This window comes from Doryrhamphus excisus, linkage group LG17 (genome assembly GCF_037039965.1).
Source record: "Doryrhamphus excisus strain RoL-2023G ecotype Guam linkage group LG17, RoL_Dexc_Guam_v1.1, whole genome shotgun sequence".
NCBI classification, from domain to species: Eukaryota; Metazoa; Chordata; class Actinopteri; order Syngnathiformes; family Syngnathidae; genus Doryrhamphus; species Doryrhamphus excisus.
Window position 1 is genome coordinate 8362445 of NC_136373.1, and position 12720 is coordinate 8375164.

Sequence of the window (12720 nt, forward strand, 5' to 3'; positions counted from 1 at the left end):
TATACTATTTCAAATAAAGTTTGATAACAACTTTGATTTACTTATTTTCATATTTTGAACTGCAGTCCATCATTAGTGTGGTTGGTAAACAGTTGAGATATGCAAACCATGAGGTAGGCCGTGAGATCCCGACCTGGGACCAAAAACTGCCCCATAGGAAGGGGAAAAGTTACAAGAGGAATTCATAGTCGAAATGGGTGTTATTTGGGATACACCTATAGGAAAGCACATGCAGATGGAGATCCCTATGGAGATTTTGTTGGTCTGTGTAAACACACAAACCATAAAGAGAAGAGGTCAAATAAGGTCATTTATTGTTTCCATTGTAAGGAATATTACATTAATCTCAAATTTTCCTATTAGCAACGCTTATTCCTCTAAGCCATGTAACTTGACATAAAACTGTGACACCATGATCGTTAAAATCCTTGGCCATGAATGTCGTCATCATTGCAAGGAAAAATGTATTTAAAGTTAAGGGTCAAAGAAGTAGACCTAAAGACAACTCGTTTCAACTTAAGCCACATGACCACACACTCGAGGGGTCCATGCAAGTATGGCAGCTCATGAAGGAAAGGGACTTAAAAAAAAGTCCATGCAAGTCTTCAGCTGCTTAACAGCTTGTGGAGTCTGTCTTTGCACACACAACACCAAAAAAAGCCAAGACTGGTGACCAGTTTGAACATGTCCCTAGAAACCGATCTTTCCACGGGTCATGGAGTAGCCCAACTTAGCCTCATTGTTTATGAAGGACATGATGCCCAGGTAGGTCTCGATGAGCAGGGGTCTCTCCAGGATCAGAACTCCGTTGGCCCGACCGGGTATGGGATGCTCCTTGTGGGCTCTCTTTATGGCCTGCACCAGCTGGATCCGAAAGTTGTCCAGCTGAACCAAAGAATGACAAATGATAAATAAATGGATAAGCAGTGGGAACATGGGGGAGGGGCGGGTGGACTAACATTTCTGTGAGGCAAATCAAGGAGATTAGTGACCAAATACAATCAGAAATTTAAAACTGGTACTGTTGTTGCCAACAAAAAATGAATCTTTGGGAGTAATGTGTTTCAAAGAGTCATCTGAGTTAGGCAAACAAGGCTTTCTGTTAAAAGATTAATTTGATAATGAAGACAATCGGCTCATTGCAGCTGGATTGTGACTAGACTAGACTAGATTGTGCATCTGTTTTTATGCTTTCTGGCCATGAATGAACGACTGTATCACTTGTCACTGTTGTTTGTCTTTCAGTAGTGAAAAAACAGACCAAAATGCTTGAAACTTGAAATTGGTATTGGAGGCCTTTGTAAAGGCCCAAAGAAGGCCAGCTTTGTTAGTCCAGCCAATGGCATCATGCCATGTCCATCACATGAACATCTCAGGGCACTGGGTATGGTGGAGGTCGGTTTGAGCTACAGTGATATAGCCAGGCGTATGCGCTGTTCCTAACCCACAATCAGAAAGCTGCATGAACGCCACAACAACGACAGGCTCTGTTGATGACAGACCGCGTTCAGGTCGAGAGAGAGTGAGAGTTTTATGCGAGTTGTACTCAAGTATAAAATATGAGTACCTGGCAGAGGGAGGCCACCTTCTCATCAGCGCGGGCCATGGTGTGCTCTGTGAATGTGGCGTAGGGCATATCTGTGGACCATGGGTTCCAGCGGTTTAAGAAAGAGGCCCGAGGACGCTTATCCCACTGGACTCGAACACCAACGCCCTCTCGTCTGTAAGAATATACCAAATTGAGAGCAGCACACGCTAGAACAGGGGTTCCAAAACTTTACCAACTAAGGGCTCACTTGAAAATCTCAAAAAATGTCCGCGGCTGTCCACCTTTGCCCTATAAACAGTACATAGACGAAATGCTGTGTTCTCAGAGCACTTAACTTATTATTATTAATAATAATACTAATACATTTTGTCTATATGTGCCCTGTGATTGGCTGGCGACCAGTCCAGGGTGTACCCCGCCTCTCGCCCGAAGACAGCTGGGATAGGCTCCAGCACCCCAGCGACCCTCATGAGGATAAGCGGTAGAAAATGAATGAATGAATAATACAATTTATTTGTATAGCGCTTTTCAAAATACTCAAAGACACTATACAGAAGAATGGAGTTGAATAAAAGCAAGTAAACAGAGTAAAAGACACACCAAAATACAACATTAATTCGTTAATACACAGTTAAAACATGAGAAAAAGCGGGCGGGGCACAGCAGTTACATAGAAAAAGTTAGATATTAAAAACAGATTTAAAGAGGTGGGTTATTATTATAAAGATTGAGGATTGAAATGAAAGCAGGGGGATAAAGGAAGCCCAAACTTTTAATCTAATTAATTCTCAGACTTTTCATAACTGCATCCAAGACTGCCATGATGACCAGAGAGCTATGTTCCAATCATAAACTGTATAAGGTTCCTAAAATATTCAATAGGTTATTACTTCGGCCTGTAAATATTTATTTTTAACCGTGCAATAAATATTTTACAATAACAATTATTTAAAAAATAATATTTGCAAAAATGAATCATATGTTTAATGACTTCTCATGGCCCACCTGCAGTACCACCACGGCCCACTAGGGGGGGCAAGGCCCACACTTTGGGAATTACTGCACTAGAACAATGAAAATATAGCTTTTGCATGCAAACCATGTGATGTCAAACCACTTTTATTGTTGTTATTATTGTGCCCGTTGTGAGGGAATTTTGGTTGTTCAAGCCTGGTGCTTCCGTGGTGGTCTCCCCGAACAGTTACACGCCGAGTGACCAATGTAGAATACTACATTCACAAGATGGTATTTCAGTGGCTTGTACTGTATTTGTATTTGAGTTATTTTATTATTATTATTATTATCAATAGACTTGAAAATGCTTAATTTGGACAAATTATGCACAATTTAATTAAACTTGCATGTTTGTGATTAATAATAGGCCATAAACAACCACAAAACATGTAATGATTTTTTTTTATATCGGACCGTGATGTAGCGAGGGACAACTGTATAGTGATATACATTAAAGTGATACTTCACGGTGTCTCGCTTTAGGTACCCCTTTCAGGAGCCGGCCCCTCTTATTAAAAGGTAGGCTGCTTACTTGTTCAGGGATTTGGGCGGGAACTCAAACTCTCCCACCGAGATGGTATCAACAGCGTTGAGTGAGATTCTGATGACCTGCTGACACAGCAGGTTAATGAAGTCATACTTGCACACCAGCAAGGACCTGGAAATGAAAACTGTGAATTTCAGAGTGATCACATCTCAGCAACATAATAACATCTCAAGTATCAGACTTACCGGTCTGTAATTAGGACCAGTCTTTCCTTCTCGTTATTCCAGTGGTCTATTCTGCAAGCATGATTGGCAGGTTAAGCTGCTTACAACAACAACAACAACACCCACATAGGCAAAGAGCACTCTGTGAGCATGCACTCACGGGACTGCACACAATCCTTTGCTCAAGGGCGATTCAGCAGTGCTTTAGAGGCATGCTGTTGCCATTTATCAAAACAATATTAAAAAAGGAAAATGTCTGAAGTCTTAATGAAAATTAATTTTAGCTTTTCCACTTTTCTGTCCTATAAATAGTTAGAATGTAGTATTCTTGTGTTCAACTATGCCAAAGTTTCAGATAATGATGTTTACGCATTTGGAAGTGAGCCCTGAAAGAAATTTGGGATGGCTCTGACAGCCGCGCAAGCAACCACACTATCATGCTAAACTAAGCTAACCACGCTAGCTTCCATTCATGCTCTGAGGTTCTGCCAACCTTTGCCGGTGTCACCATTCCAACCTGGAGGAGGCGGTTTGATTTTGTGCCTCAACTGAGCATATCGCCGCGTAAATACTTCCGCACACATACGGAATGGGTGCAGATTCTGGAAGATCTAGAAAGCTTTCGATACAAAGGGCTGAAAATGAGCACAATAAGCGCTCTTTAAAAAGCATTTAGCTTATTTTTACACTTGTATGACAGCTAGGAATGTAAAAAAGTGAAATACATGAAAACCTGGTGTGAAGTGACTTTCCTCCGCCAAATATTTAACATGTCACATCTCTAAGAACATGTAGGAAATGGTAAAAGTCCACATGTGGCGTACAGTGTGTATAATATGAAGCAGACTTACTGAGCCAGAAGCCAGACACTGAGCACCTCCCCATCCTCAGAGGGGAGGGCCACAGTCCGGATGTCGCTGACCGCCTGCTCGATGGTACCTGGCTGGGATCAACATGGACCACGTCAGCATCAACACCAACACCCGCATTGTTTGTTTCCCACCCTTCTTAACGAATACTACTGCATGGCTAGAGTAGATAAACAGACCATGTTGCTGCACAATATGTTACCCTGAACACGAAGTAGTCCTTGACTTTGGCTTGCATGGTGGGGTTGTGTACGTGAAAAGGCGTCAGTGTCTGCAACGGCCCACAGCAGGCTGCAGAAGCTCCTTCCCCCAGACTCCGCCCGGCCCCCAGCGGCGTGAAGGCGACCTCCACCCCATCCTCGGACTCGGCTGGGGGGAGAACTGCGGCTCCCGGACTCTCGGGCTCCACTGTGTCGTTCAGCTGAAGCATGGTGTGTGTGTGTGTTGTTAAGAGGAGCTCCTCAAAAGGACGACACAAGACAATATTATTTCCCGGAAGCACATTCGCCCATTGCTCACCAATGTTTTGATAATGGAAGTGCTTTGCTTCACTTCCTCCTTTGAGCGGCGTCTTAAAGCGACACCGGCACTTGTTTAACCACGCATGCGCATAAAATACTGTACTGTACATGCGCAAACAATAATGTAAGAATAAAATGTATTGCCTTGTTGTTTTGTAAATCAACGTAAACATACAAGCATACTAAATCAAACACATTGTGTATGTTATTATGTTCTACAAATGTTATTGACTGTATACAATGACCTTCAAGGAACACGAAACTTAATTGTCTTAAAATAATTATTGAAGTGACTCTGTATTGTATTTCCTCTTCTACTATCTCCGCGGAAGAGATAATAATAATACTAATAATACCAATAATAATAATTATTATTATAATGATAATGGTAATGATAATGATAATAATGATAATAATAATAATAATAATAGAGTGGTGGGCGTTCCAGTTAAAAAGCACACAGGTTTTATTGCATATCAATTTCATGTATAAATTCTTCATAGCATTGGAAAGATTACATTTGGTATACATTGCTATTCTACAGAATTAACATCAGAGTCATATCTTTTCACTGAAATTTCTCTAAAGTACATTTTCAATAATCACAAGCATCAAAAGAACTGCAATTTTCAGAATTGTTCAATATTATTCTACAATGCTTTATTTGTTTTTCATTACGTCGTCTCCCACAAGTCTTTTTTCTCTCTTCTCCTGCCCAAACAAACATGTGTAAGGCAGTCCAGAACTTGAAACCTACTAAACCTAACCACATTTACAATAAGTGCATCTACGGATTTCTTCTTTTTTGTCTTTTTTTTTCCCCTCCTCATTTTTCATTTGATACACAATTCACAAATGGACATACGTAATTATGACTGCTAAAGACGTCATGCACATTATCTTTTTTTGTCTGTTTTCAATAAACATAACGGAGGCAATATACAACTTAGAGCCAAACAAACAAGCACCATCCATTAAAACCCATATTTTTCCATGATTTTTTTTTTGTGTGTTTTCTTCCTTCGGGACAAATGCACCATTGTTTTCCATCTTTAAAAGACTATACAGTTAATAAGAAACAATGTCTACATTTTCTTCCTCCTGTAACAGTAAGGGCCGAGGGGGAAACAGCAACCATATTGACAACATATCTCCAAGACCATCTGCCAGAATACTTTCTGAAGTGGGAACAATGGAATGCTTCAATGCCTTTACACAGCGCATCCTTAGTACAGTAGTCCATGACGGGAATCACAACATCCAGGCAACCCACGTCTTTACATATCATAAAGTATATGAAAAAAAGAGATTTCTGTCTTTAGAAAAATGAGATGATGCAGCAGTCCTTCGTGTAGCCAAAGAAAATTATACAGTGTTCCTTCTGTCTTGAAACGAGACCTAAGCCTAATCAATGTATGGCTTGGACCCATGTGGTTTCATTTAAGTGCTAGCTTCAAAATACAGCATCAGGCCTTTGTTGGGAAACATCTTAGTCTGCAGGAAGAAGGATGACCGCCTCCTTCCTTTAAGTCCAGCTACACTGATCTACAGTACTCTTACCCCTCCAGCTACTTTGTAGACTACGTGGAATGAGTTTGACGTCATGGGAGCATCCATGGTAATCCTGCTTACAATTTGGATGTACGAGGGAGCACTCGGTTGAGGCCAAATGCCTGTTGAAGCAGTGGACGAGTGGGTCTGAAGAGCTTGTTTACAGTTAGTTATGCCAAGACGCTAAGACTGTGGTAGTGTCATGTCACATTTTGACATCAACGGTGGCTTCAGGGCTCAACACCCCCCACAATAATACTTATACATGTGAAATGGGACAGAATAAACTAACCACTGCAGTGCCAAAGAGGATTTCAAACTACAACCTTCTTCCACTATAAATAAAAACAACACATTTCATGAATTCTTTCCATGATGGCACAACAAGCGTGGAGATTCTGAATCTCCATCTCGCTCTGTCTGATATTTCTTCCTTCAAAAAGGAAGAGGTCTTTTTTTTTTTTCGCTCGCACATAGAATGACTGAACAAGCTCGCCCCCAAAAGAATTAAATAAATACATACACGGACACTTGTGAAATCAAATATATTGGAGCAAAATGGAAATGAAATGATTGTCAGAGAACAAAAAAAAAAAAACATTTTCTATGGGTTATTTGGCACATCACCCTTGCTATATGAACATCTAGAACATCATACGACATTATCATACAATTTTGGTCCTTCTCTAAAATAATTATATTAATAATTAAGCATGGTGGTGCCTACAATGAAACAATACTGTGGTATCTATGCAAAGGAAATGATTTTTGTTTTTAAAAATGACATGAGAGGAAGAAGCAGGGAATCCTCATTCTTTTTGTGTGAGATTTCAGATGATGAAAATGGGAAACAATCACTAAAATCAGTCTGTGTGTATTCATTTCCTCTCGTAATATTTTGTGAGGTTCTGTCGCTGGTTCTGCAGTCACAAGTGCTGGGAGGAGGAGGAGTCAAAGGTGGTCCTCCTTAGTGTCACTTGGTGTGAAACAGTACCCCCTTGTGGACATGCAGTCATAATGCTGCAGTGCGTTTTCTTCTTCTTCGGCTTCTCATACACGCACAAACAGGACCTTGAGTGAGGTGTCATTTCAGTGTCTGGAGAGTGTCACGTGACTCTCTATGCTTCCCAAGTGAGACTCGTTTGGCTTTTTGGACTCGGGGAGGATCTGAGAAGCATTCATGGTGTAATGTCCTTCACATCAACAGGAGATTTAGCAGTGCTTTCTTTCTGAGTCTCTCCCTCTCTCCCGTCTCTCTCACACAAACAAACACATACAGTTCTCTCTCTCTCTCTCTCTCTCTCTCTCTCTCACACACACACACACATGCACACTTTGAATGTGTGCGACACTGAAATCTCCGTTCTTCAAGGTGTCTCTACTTGTGTCCAACTCTATCCAACCTATGGTTCCTAGGCCGACGCCAATCTCCTCTCGTTCTTTCCTTTTTAGATGTGGTTCAGCGGGTGGAAGCTGCTCGTCTCAGACGGTCCTCCTCCGATGCCCAGCCAAGCGTCCAGAGAGTTCTGGGAGGGCGCGTGCAAAGGGTTGTTGTCCGAGAGAGACAGCATCATTGCATAAGCCTGGCAGAGACATACGGGGCATTTGAGTTACTTGGTTTGACATTGTGACTATATTGCCATGTTTTCAGCTCTTTATGATTAATATCGGCCTGTACAATATCATCAAATCATTTAACTGGGCTCCAGTCATAAAGTTAGGTGGATTGATAAAAGAGCAAAGCGCAACGCGAACGATGCATGTACTTCTCTGATCTGTTAATCGGGAGAAAACACGTTTGAGGGGGCCACAAGGTTAACAACTTACAGTGGCTTCTCTAAAGTTGCACCATTTTAATGAAAATAGGCCTCTCAAGTTACACAAAATCCAGAAAAAATCCTTTTGTGTGTGATATTACCATGGGAGGATACTATTGATGGCAAAGAGGAAAAGTATGATGTTAACCATAGAACAGGAAGTTGCAAAGCAAAGTAGGAAAGTGCTCAGTACAATATGGCTAAAGTTGACAATAATATCCATCCATTTTTTATACTGCTAATCCTCACTGGGGTCGCGAGTATGTTGGAATAATAATAACAACAACAAAATATGTTTTCATGTTTTGACAATTTTCTACACTTTCTACACAGTTCAGAATGAACAGAATTAAAAATCCATCTCTCTAAAATAAAGTCAAGAAGTAAATAGGTAAAAGCCGGCAAATGAGCTAACATATTAACTCGTGTTCATACGTTCATATGTCTTGTGTTTCACATAAGGATTGTGAATGATGGGCAAAATACCAAAAAAAGTGCACTTCTCCTTTAAGAGGAGGAGACCTGTCTCCCAAGCAGTCCCTCAACATCTCTTCCACCTCCAAACTCAAAACTGGGAACAAGTTTCATTGGTTTTAGCTTTTATTATATAGTAATTAACCTCTTTTACACTTAAAAGCGTTAAAATGTTACTTAAAATATTGCCTGGACATTTCAAAGCTTTCATCTTTGCAGAATTTGGATCCTGTGAAGATGATGTGACAAAGGGATTCTAGATGTTCCGCCATATTCTCACATACCTGCGTCTTAGCCTGTCTGTAAAAGCTCTCTTTCAAGGTGTCCGACTCTAGCGAAGTGTTAAATATGTCTTTAACGTCAAAATGTTGCTCGTCAGCGGCTGTTTTACGCAAGCCGTCCAGGCCTTTGGGAAAGCCAGAAAGACCATCAAGGTCCAGGAGGGGGCCCTCCTCCTCTAAACACCTGGAAGAGGTGATGGTTGGCAGATGGCACAATGGATGGACGGCGGGGTCGGTAAATGGACAGACCATTGGAATGGAATGGGAATGCCATTGAGACAGAAGGAATGGTTAGATGTATGAAGGGAAGAGAAAAGGATGATTAAATATTAAAATAAGATAACTACATCCAAGTGTAGAAGGCGTTAATGGTTCAGCAGGAGGATACAAAGACATTCTCTTTACGCTTTCTATTTAATTTTAAAGTCTATCCAATATCACCATGGCAACACAATACAAAGTATTTTGGACCCTCTCAGTGTGTATTATTGATAAGTATTAGTATTAGTATGTACTGATTGATGTCTATCATAGAAAACAACTGTACCTGCGAGAGTGCTCATAGCTCATCGATAGTGGAGCAGCCTCTTCCTCATCCTCCTCTTCTTCATACACACGTGTTGTAATGGGGGACGGGGATTCAGGCGCCTCGTCTTGAGACTTTTCCGTCAGGCTGCCTTCCTCTTCCTCTTCGTCGTCACCTTCCACTTCCTCTTCCTCCTCCTCTAGACCCTGAAGGGCCAGCTTGGAGTTGGACAAACTGTGGCCACCAGTGTGGTGCTCCTCTGCATTGGCCAGGTCAGATCTTCAAGGGGGGGGGGGGGACAAAGGTCACACAGGTTAGATATGTTGCCGGGTGCTAGAACTTTACTACTACTACTTTCATATACTTTTCACATATTTATTTAAATATGTTTCATATTGTTATGCAGATGGGGTTTATCAGTCAACAACACTTTTATTTAGGAGTACGCCGATCGTCTGGCCACCGAAGCAGTAGGTCATTGAAATTCTGTTAAATAAAGACAAGCCTTTATTTAGGTTGGAGCTGGCGAGCGTTCAGCGCACCTTCAGCGCACCTTCGCTGGTGCGCCACCATGCACATCTCGGTGCAGTCCAAATTACGGAATTGGCTACGCACAGTGGTGCACTGGACCAAATGACCAATGCCTGGGCAGGTCCACGCTCCACCACCAATTTTTTTTTAGGGAATTCCGACTTTGTGACTATGATACTACTTCATGATCGCGTGTTATGAATTCTGTTCAAGGTATTATGCAAACACTTTCTCTCATTGACAAACTTTCTTGAAGGACTTGCAATGAAAACTGAATAACATTAAGAACTATTGTGATGAATTTATAACTTCACTATCATCCTACAGTGTATAAAGTGAAAGTACCATCACAGTAACGTGGCACCAAAGTATTTATTTATGACATCATCCAGTATTTGTCAGCGTTAGCAATGCCTTCATATGTTTACGGATAAATAAAGAGAAAGAAAGCATAGCTATTATTTTGACGGTGCAAGCACCACTACTCTTGAGACCACACAAACAACATGGGTGTTGACAGTCTGCCTGAAGGCACTTTTCACCCCCCCCACATGATTAATTGAATATTTCCTCAAAAAAATAAATAAACAGCAGGAGATGCTCACTAGTGTGCAATGGTGGGACATCCAGTCAATGGTGTGAATAAAAGTATTATGAGCTGCCATCTGTACAGTCTCCAGCCAACCCCCCCTTGCCCCCTCCATCACCCCCAGACCACATGACATGGCTCATGATATAATTTCCGGTGGGACAGCAAAGTTACCCCTTCTCCTTTTTTGGGCCACATGGTGGACATTTATCAAGTAAGACAGGATAACCTCTGGGGGGGGCATACATGGGGATAGGAATAGGTCATACACTGCGGGTGGGTAAACATGGGTAAGGGGACTCCTCTTTCAATTTAGATTAAATATCACTATAATCAAATTGCCAGGCTGCTTAGCTGGGAAAAAGTCCATGCTCTGACGTGGGGTGGGGGGGCCCTGGGCTTTGTCATCTAGTCTAAACACGTCAGTACGCTGTTTGGGTTAGCAGGCAGGCAGACGGTAGGGATGGATGGGAGGGGGTGGGCCTCAGTCATCAGCCGATCTCTTCCCAATTGGGTGCAGACATTGTATCTCAGTCCCAGACGAGGGACTAACGCCGAGTTCTCAAATCACAGAAATCAACCTAAGGACTGGCTCGGTTTTATTTGCAACGCAGGGATGCAAATACTCGTTCATACCCTAACTTAGCCGTGTTGCCTCAGCGTCCCTTGGGAAAGACGACTCTGATTTCTTACAAAAACGGTGTGGATGCTTGTTTGCAAGGTCAGTGAAGAGCAGCATACCTACAGTATATCGAAGGTACTATATGTATATACGTATACTATGATAGCACTGTGGTGCACCACAACTCTTTTAAATGGGACATTTTGGATAAAAGTATTTTAGGTGAAACACAGGAATGTACATTATACCTCCGAAACATGTATTTTCAGTTTTACTTGAGTCATTAGTATATGTCAGTATACAAAAGTGCACTGTTTTATATGTTTGTTTTTGTTTTTTTTTTACCTTTTATCCGTGGAGCTGGAGGCTTGGTTCATCTCACTGTTGGAGATGAAGTTACGTATTTCGGAGAAGTACGAGTCCTCTTTCTCATCTAAAAGTGCATGATTGTCTGGCTCGGAGTTTGGCGAGGAGATGGTGGTTCCTAAGTTGGAAATCATCCCAGACTGTTGGCTCACTGATGGGGAAAGTGTGCAGACATACACATCCGTACACATTAACACACACGCAGGAAAACAGTAGACGTTTAGTTTAACATTTACTAGAAACATGCTAAATAATAAAGTCAGGAAAATGTCTAATATCATGAGGGCTGTTATAGGCAATACTCTCATCTTGCTGTTCCAACAGCAAATTATCAACGTGTTATTTTACTTTGCTGCTCAGACATGGAGCTACGCAGAATTTCTGTATAGTTCTGTATGTTACATGAAGTGTAATAATAACATATTTTCTTCTTTTCCCAAAAAAAAGTGCTGATGTCACAGCAATTAACAGGATTTTAATGAGGAGAATAAAATGAGTAACATTTTTAAATGTTAGACAAATAGATCTCCTCAATGAATGTGTTCAATTCACATGAAAACATCATGTTAGGAGCCAACGTATGACTTCCTTAAGAGGCATAAAAAGGCTTTTCTTGGCAATGTAGGAGGAAAAGTAAGTGCAAACTCTTGAATTAAGTGGCTTTCCCACTTTTATGTTTATGTTTGTTTACCGCACTTCACTAAACATTTATTAAGGGCAAGATTTAATATTTTCCAAATGGGTAATGTGTACCTATTCGTTAGTCAGTCTATTAACAAGGCTTAGTTAAAGAACTCCAATGGAGTCTCTATTTGGAGCGACGAGGAGAGACTCATACCAGGAATGTTCTCATGCTCGTGCTTCTTGAGATGGCGGTCCAGGTTCGTTTGCTGACCGAAGCAGCGGTTGCACAGGTGACACTTGAAGGGCTTCTCCTTGTTGTGGATGTTGCGAACGTGGCGTTGCAGGTTGGACGAGATGCTGAATGAGCGGTCACAGTACTTACACCTGCCAGGACACACACACACCAATGCTCACAATATCTCTGCTTTTCTTACATGTCAGCACCGTCACTCATATTCTACCACCATCCTGAATGGGCTCAAGGGTGAGCTTGTATCTGGAGGGGGTGTACACCCTGGAATGGTGGTCAGTCAATCACAGAGCACATGTCGACCTCTCTGTGTAGAGTCGGATTATTTTCACTGTGATTGTGTGAGTTCATTCCCATTTCGTCCCACGTCCCAGAAACTTGAATGGTAGGCTAATTTGAGATCCTAATTAGTCAATAGGGGCTGC

The 12720-nt window shown here is 41.6% G+C and overlaps 2 protein-coding genes across 12 annotated transcripts in view; both read right to left on the bottom strand.

Moving 5' to 3' along the window:
- Positions 1–109: 109 nt before the first annotated feature.
- Positions 110–4717, bottom strand: tprg1l (tumor protein p63 regulated 1-like). The gene is made up of 6 exons (XM_078797816.1): positions 4346–4717; positions 4126–4217; positions 3296–3346; positions 3096–3221; positions 1568–1721; positions 110–885 (listed from the first exon to the last, which is right to left on the bottom strand). The coding sequence occupies exons 1-6, from the start codon at positions 4571–4573 to the stop codon at positions 691–693; spliced, it is 846 nt and encodes a 281-aa protein (XP_078653942.1). The 5' UTR covers positions 4574–4717; the 3' UTR covers positions 110–690.
- Positions 4718–5356: 639 nt separating this feature from the next.
- The window catches only part of prdm16 (PR domain containing 16), a 199079-nt gene continuing 191715 nt past the window's right edge, over positions 5357–12720 (bottom strand). For 10 of the 11 annotated variants that reach the window (XM_078798283.1, XM_078798281.1, XM_078798279.1 and 7 more), the window contains 5 exons: positions 12260–12429; positions 11401–11572; positions 9335–9592; positions 8791–8971; positions 5357–7798 (listed from right to left, as the gene is read on the bottom strand). In XM_078798283.1, the coding sequence (XP_078654409.1) occupies positions 7664–7798; positions 8791–8971; positions 9335–9592; positions 11401–11572; positions 12260–12429 (916 nt within the window). In that variant the 3' untranslated portion in view covers positions 5357–7663. The remainder of the gene's footprint in view (positions 7799–8790; positions 8972–9334; positions 9593–11400; positions 11573–12259; positions 12430–12720) is intronic. The other variant, XM_058083284.2, reaches the window with a different exon arrangement.